The sequence below is a fragment of the Gasterosteus aculeatus genome, chromosome 15 (assembly GCF_964276395.1).
Source record: "Gasterosteus aculeatus chromosome 15, fGasAcu3.hap1.1, whole genome shotgun sequence".
NCBI classification, from domain to species: Eukaryota; Metazoa; Chordata; class Actinopteri; order Perciformes; family Gasterosteidae; genus Gasterosteus; species Gasterosteus aculeatus.
The window spans coordinates 1,421,562-1,429,061 of NC_135703.1; the positions used below are offsets into that span (position 1 = coordinate 1,421,562).

A 7,500-nucleotide genomic window follows, 5' to 3' on the forward strand; every position below is an offset into this window, starting at 1 on the left:
ACTGCAGGCTCGGTGATTTGATTTGGAAAAGCATCAGACTGAGAATACTCTGTAACATTTAACAAGCCACTCGGAGGTCGTGACCTCTGACCTTTGTCGCAGAGCAGACCTCCCCAGTTCTTCTCGCAGGCGCACTGCCAGGGCTCGCTGCAGGTCCCGTGCACGCAGCCGGGGTACAGCAGGCACTGGTCGCAGAGCGGACCCTGCCAGGCGTATCGGCACCTGCAACACACGGCGCACGGTTCAGTGCCTCCTGCTTCCTTGCCTCCTACCTCGCTTCCTTCACTCCTTGTGGTGATCAAATCAACACGCGTGATGCCCGAAAAGAGAGCGTCCCCGGGGGAACAGCGGCTTCCCTTTTCCCTTCAAATAAGAGCATCTGACTTCATGAGCACACTGACAGTGTGTTCCTGCTCGCGGCCCTGAGGGAACATCGGGCGTCACCACAGACACACAAAACAACAACAACAACAACAACAGACAGTGGTAGTTACGCAGTGATAACCAACTTTTAAACGTGTCAGAGGAGCGCTTGATTTTAAGCCAACAAATGGGAAATTATATAATGTACTTATGAATGCATGTATATATATGTACATATATGCATTCATATATGTACATATATATATATATACATATATATATATATATATATATAGACAGGCCAAGACGATTGAGCTGCAGCAGAACGTCTTCATCAAGGTGAAGGACGTGTTTAGCTGCAGCTCCTAATCACAGGACGCTCAGCAGGGACATTCCTGGGGGGGGGGGTTCCATCATGCAGCTTACAACACATGCAGTAGTATTCATGTTCATCTTTGTCTTTTCTTTTTGATCAGCTGATCACATGAAGGTGAATTACACAGAGTGTTTTTGGTTAAATGAAAGATCGATTTTCCTTCCAGAAATGTGCAAAAGTCGACGTGCATAAACTGCCTCGCTAAGAGGCCGCGCGGGGGTCGGACGTGGAATGAGTGAGCGAGGGTCTGTCGACTGGAAGGGGGGGGGGTCGGGGGGGTAGCTAATCTGTTGGTTTATGGCAGCACTCTGTTATTCCAAGGCCAGTGACGACCTCGCTCCACCTGTCCTGTCATTTCTCTGTCGGGGCTATTTAGGGGAGCACCCCCCCCCCACCCCTCACACACACACACACACACACACACACACGCACACACACACACGCACACACACACGCACACACACACACGCACTAAAATGGATGCAGACCAAACACTTGTGTGCAGATCACAGTTTCCTATGCAGGAACGACTGTCCCCATAAAGACGCGGCGGGACGGATCTGTTGCATCGTCCCGATCGCGCACGAGGAGACGCTGGCGCGCGATCTGGAGGCTGAAGCGGATTTAACTGCGTGCACGACCGCAACAGTCTGAGCGAGGGCCAGCTACGCGTGTGTGTGTGTGTGTGTGCGTGTTCTTCACTACAGTATGTGGTGCTGCTCACTGTCAGCCGTGCCACCGCGGCGGCAGCGCGGACAGTCTGTCTGGCTGCAGTGTGGGAGGGGGGGGGGGGGGGGGGTAAATGGTTTGGAGCAGCCACAGGCCAAGGGTGGCATTACCCACAAGCCCTGTCTGCCCGGGCTGCTGCCGTCCCATCAATGGAAGGGGGCCGTGAAAGGGGTGGGGGGTGGGGGGGGGGGGGGGACCCAAAAATAACCTGAGTGACCACAAACCCCTGCAGCCCCCCCCCCCCCCGCGCCCCTCAGACAGACCACACCCAGAGGACGGGACGGTGGGCCGGGGCAGAGGTGGAGGGGCTGAGTGTGTGTGTGTGGGGGGGGGGGGGGTCATTTACAGGAAAGCCTCGCGCCCAAATCCACCGGACGGACTTAGCCGGCTGTTGCCTGGTTACCCGGTTAGTGGTGTCACATGAGGCAGCGTAGGTTGTGAGTAAGAACAAGATACCAAACACACACTTTGAGTTGGCCTCTCTCTCTCTGTCTGTCTCTCTGTCTGTCTCTCTCTGTCTGTCTCTCTGTCTGTCTCTCTCTGTCTCTGTCTGTCTGTCTGTCCGTCTCTCTCTCTCTGTCTCTCTCTCTCTGTCTGTCTCTCTCTGTCTCTGTCTGTCTGTCTGTCTGTCTGTCTGTCTGTCCGTCTCTCTTTCTCTGTCTCTCTCTCTCTGTCTGTCTCTCTCGTTCTGTGTCTCTCTTTTATTGTTACTATGATCAAACATTAACTTTTGTATTATTTGTGCGATCGGAGTCTGATATTTTATTAAAAAGAAGCCACGTGGCTCAGGTTTGATACCCGGCGACAGCTCAGCCGTCTCCATGACGACTTAATGTTATTTTTAAGCCTGGAGGCTAACTAGCTTCTATGCTAGCAGCTTTCTCCGAATCAACAAAAAGCTTTTATTCTCTGCATCCGTCCTCTGGTCGGAGGGACGATAGTCTGCTTGTCCTTTAGCAGTGTGCGTGTGTGTGGGTCTGTGTGTGTGTGGGGGTCTGTGTGTGTGTGTGTGTGTGTGTGTGTGTGTGGGCGTGTGCCCCACTGATTGCGTTGGAGCTACTAAATCACATGTTGAGGCACATTCCAGCGAGTTCCTCTCTCTTCCAAACCTGCGGCCATTTTCAATGAAAAAATATCAGCTTCCATTCTTTTTACGAGAAACTAAATCAAACCTGCCTCCCAGTGACGCCCCCCCCCCCCCCCTCCTCCTCCTCGCTTGTGTTATGAACTTGCCTCTGTGTGTTTGTCTTTTTAAAGCAGCCTCCGCTGTGTCTAAATGTACAGCTCGCCTCCATGTAATCAAATCTAAATTTCTCTCCGCCTCTCCTCCTCCTCACATAACGCCCCGTCAGCCTTTTTCCTCAAGTCACTCACATGTTTACAGCACAGTCCTGTGTGTGTGTGTGTGGGGGGGGGTCAGTCTGAGACGCCTCCTCTCCATCCCGTCCGTAATCAATTACTCTTTAACGGCCACACAGCCGTCTGTCAGCAGACTGAACTCTTATTATTATTAAACTAGTATAGAAGTAAAACCTGCCCTTTAATCTGCATCCCCTCCTGCAGACATAACAAGGCCTGGGATAGGAAGGTGGTGATGTGGGCTGCAGACATTAGAGGGGGGGGGGCGTTAAAAACAGGCGTGTGTGTGTGTGTGTGTGTGTGTGTATCAGAACAGGAAGCAGAACAATAGCTTCTAGATGAGAGCTGAGGGATGGAGGTGGAGGGATGGAGGTGGAGGGTGAGGAGGTGGAGGGTGAGGGGGTGGTTAAACTGTTTGGTATGTTATCAACACCCCCCCCCCCCCCCCCTAATGGACTCCCCTGTAAACTTCTGTTAACCTCATTAAACTCTTACACTGTTTTCCATCCAAACAACAGCGTGTTTTACGTCACTGTGACGCCGGAGAGGAACAACAAGAGGAACAAACAAACACAATAAATGGGGGGGGCTCACCTGCATTCCCCCGGCACGTCGCACATGCCGTGCTCCGGGCTGCATCCCTGCTTGCAGATGGCTTCGGGCGGGAGAAGAAGAGGTTGGTTAGTTAGTTTCTGCGCGGTGGAATAGTTTAAGATCTCATCTCCCGTGTGCGCTTCTTTGTAAAAGGGGGCGGTCCTCTGCTGCCGCGGCAACAGAGGACGGGGACGGCGGGCGCCCCGGAGGATGCCGCTGAGACGCCCTCCGGGCCGCGTGAACCTCCGTAAGGGTGTGACCTCAACTGAGGACAAACATCTCTGAGGGACACCGTCCAACCAGTATTGTGTCCACTGGGACGGTTGTGGGATGTTCTGCAGGCATCTCGACCCAACGAGGGGCTTTGGGCCGGGACAAGACGCCTGCGTCCTACTGCTCGTTTAGAGGAGCTCGCGTCGCGGGTTGCACCTGTTTTGCAGTCGGCCCCCGTCCAGCCGTCCATGCAGCCGCGGTTCCCCAGCTGGTCGCACACGTAGTGGCCGAAGTAGTCGTCCCGGGGACGGCACACCTTGTTGCACTTGACGCCGTAGTAGTTGTCGTCGCAGCGCACGCGGACGGAGAACTCCAGGCTGGCGGCCGCGCTCCGGAACTCCACCACCTGCTTCTCCTCGCCGGGGTTCATCGTCCCTTTGTGGATGCTGCGCTCGATCAGCAGCTCGTCGCCTGGAGAGGGGACAAGCGGGTCAGAGGGCCTCACTTCTCATAGATCTATATATAGATCTACATATAGATCTATGGGAAATAAATACATAAACATCGATATTTATGGGCGATTGTGCCTGTGGAGGTTTGACCCAACGAGCCGGTGTTCGCTGAGGTGAGACGGGCCGCGAGGCTTCGAGGAATGTCTGTTGCTAGCGCACATCAGAGAGGGCGGCACACCCTTTCACCCCCCCCCGACCCCCCTCTCAGGATATCCAGCGCCGGCCATCGGAGCCGGGCCGGAAATAATAAGAGACGCGGACCAGACGAGGAAGGGCGACATAGGAAAGGACCCTTTGGCTCGTTTCTCATGCAGCGGGGGGCGACGCAGCGAGGAGGCGGAGCCAGCCACACATTGACCAGCGGGTCACATTGTCTCCTCGCGATGACGCGTCACCTCGTGTATTCATGCACATATATAATTCACACCCACCACCTGAAACGCTCGCTCACTGCTGCTCTTCTCCAGCAATTAGATGTAAAAATATGGACCAATGGCGAGCGGCGGGCGTCCCCGGAGGAGAGGCCGCTGTTACCAGGCAGAGCGAGCGCCATTTGAAACCGGCTTACATAAACAGCGAGGGGCTTCGGGTCCCAGCTGCCGAGCGGCTGCAGTGACCATCTCTTTTTTTCCAGTCTGTAACTGGAGGGGCTGGAGCACTTTTGCTTTGACCTTTGACCTCTTTAGCGCCGGTTGCCCTTGTAACAGCGGTGACCTTTGAGTCGTTCGCGTAATCGGAGGGTTTATATATTATATATAATCGAGTCTTATTTTTGTTTCCGTTCACTCGATGGCGTCTGGTAAGAATTATTTGACTCTCCCAATCTTCCCAAAATAAATATAAACGAAGCACAGCTTTTCCTTTCATGAACGCCGCAGCGGAACACGGATCGGAGTCACAGATAACGGATCGAACAGCTGGAGTGAAACGCGGGGCGTCATCGCCATGACGACCTGCTGCGGGGCCGTCGTTCCGTCCTCCAGCTGGCTCAGCGGCGCGCTCTGCTCCTCCGTCGTGTTTCATCACCAAACGGCCGGAGCGTCGGGGCTTCAGCTCAGTGGAATTCAGATGATGACGGAGCTTCTTTATAATAAAGCGTTTTGATGCCGCTTGTTCGACAAAGAGGCAAATTATTGCCAGTTTAATGGATTGCGTCATCTTAACCCTAAGAGTTGGCGTCCGCTCTCATTGTTTGTGGTCAGGGGACATAAATCAGTGTGACACGACCACGTGGACACGTGCCCACGCACACGTTTGGTTCAGCATGTGAGGTTCTGTTCATCTTCATATAATGAGAAATACATTTTATGTGAAAATGTCTTCAACTAAAGCACATTTTCCAGATTCTTTGTCTTTATTTGTATTTAATAAAATATTGAACTATTGATTTCAATATATTATATTATATTTATAATATATTTGTTTTGGCTTTTCAATCCAAAAACAACCATGTGATAAATAACGCAGGTTGTGGTAAAATGGCTGCGGTGACGGTGCTGTGACGGTGCGACCGGAGGAGGGTGGAGGTTCTTACCGTTACTGTGTGTGCCGTTGTCTCTGTCCCAGGCCTCCACTATCACCGTGTACGCTCGCTGAAACACATGGGGGGGGGGGGGGGAAGAGGTTATCACGGTGCACGCCAACGCGTCTCCACGGCGCCAACGTGCACCCGGAGTCTGAGCGCGTCGGCCATCAGCAGGCGGCGCGACTTTGTGACGTAACGCGCTGATTCCCGACAGGGGGAACTGGTGTCACGAGCGGCGTGAAGGGATCGGGGGCCTTCGGGGGCCTTCGGCGGCCCTGATGCACAGAGAAGTCAGTGACTTCGCCGCACGCCGCCCTACTTTCCCGCTCGGCCTTCTTTCCCACGGCGACTCAAACTTGTTTCAGGTGCAGTCCTGTTTTCTTCCTGCTCTTTTTTCCCCAGCAAACAGAGTCCGTCGGACGAGCAGCTGTGAGTTCCCACGACCCAAGTGTGACTCGGAGCGACGGGCGATTACAGGGGAGCTTGCAGAGCGCACAGATTAGAGACGGCGGGGCGACAGAAAGCACCGAAAGGTCAACTGAGAGGTCGCTGGATGGGGCTGGGATCTCAGGGCAGGTCACCGTTTGGAAAGAGAGAAGAAACATCAGAATCTCTTTCATTTTTTTAGCTGCTAGATGTTAAACAACGTGTTAAATGAGGCACTTTAACTGGTGGACGCCACCAGTTCATCATCTACGGGTACGATGAGGATTCTTAAACAACGGCTGGATGAAATAAACAATGGAGGCGGCATCTCGTGATGATGATCCCTCATCTCAGGGGCATTTCTAATCGCGGTATCGGAGGAACTCAAAATGAGCACAATGAGGTAATGACGAAACCCGGAGACGAGAGTGAAGGGAAGAGCTGCTCTTCCTCTCCCAGCATGCATTGGACTGTAGGACCACGGCAGCTCCGCCGTGAAGCCCCCAGCAGAAGCCTTTGACATCAGCTGATCGCGCTCCCCGCGTGGCGCCGCCGCCGCTAATGAGTAACAGCGCGGTCTCAATGTCTCCTTTCAAGTCTCCTACAACACGGCGATGCTCATTTAGTGAACTGTGGTCCATTTAGAGTCAAACAGACCCGGATGCTTTAGGGCGGGGCTACACGCTGATTGACAGGTCTCCACCAGAGACGTGTGCGTCCACTTCAGCCCTTATATGGTCACGTCCTGTTCACAGAAAGCAGATGGCGATGGCCCCGATGACGCCGCCCATTGCTTCAAAACATCAGTCCGCAAACAACTACGTCCACCCCCGTACCGTCCATGAGGGCGACGGAGGCGTGGTCAGGCTCCACCCAGAAAGTCCTCCGTCATCTCCAAACTTCTCCTGTCGGGGACGCAGCCGTGAAGTGGGAGGCAACGTTGATCATAATCAATCTGCCCCTTTGTAATCAATTCTAAATGTCATTTGTGTGTGTGTGTGTGTGTGTGTGTGCGTGTGCGTGTGTGTGTGTGTGTGCATGTGGGGGGGGTGGGGGGGGGGGGGTTAAGTGTGACAGAGACACTTGACACCTCCTAACCAATTTACAGGAGTCAGAGGGATTTGAGTTTTCATTAGGCGGGGAGAAGCCCCCCCGTCCCCCCGCTGCCTTCACCTGTTCAATGAATAAATTAGGACTTGAACAGCCGGCGGCTCTGCTGACGAGTCACATGCTGCTTCCTACACATGCTCATAAGATCTGATCTCCAGGAGAAGGACCGCGGGGGGGGGGGTTAGGGTTAGGGTTAGGTTAGCTCTGTTGTGCTCCACCATCAGAAGCTCAGTTATGGAGGACGTGGGTGGAGGATTTGTGGCGTTTATAGCTCCACTTAACAATATGTGTTA

The 7,500-nt window shown here is 53.6% G+C and overlaps 1 protein-coding gene across 1 annotated transcript in view; it reads right to left on the bottom strand.

The window, feature by feature from the left end:
• The window catches only part of LOC120833169 (protein jagged-1), a 16,853-nt gene that overhangs the window by 2,260 nt on the left and 7,093 nt on the right, over nucleotides 1–7,500 (bottom strand). Inside the window, exons 3-6 of the mRNA XM_078089519.1 lie at nucleotides 5,681–5,738; nucleotides 3,851–4,105; nucleotides 3,422–3,482; nucleotides 3–222 (exon numbers count right to left, since the gene is read on the bottom strand). Of these exons, the coding sequence (XP_077945645.1) occupies nucleotides 3–222; nucleotides 3,422–3,482; nucleotides 3,851–4,105; nucleotides 5,681–5,738 (594 nt within the window). The remainder of the gene's footprint in view (nucleotides 1–2; nucleotides 223–3,421; nucleotides 3,483–3,850; nucleotides 4,106–5,680; nucleotides 5,739–7,500) is intronic.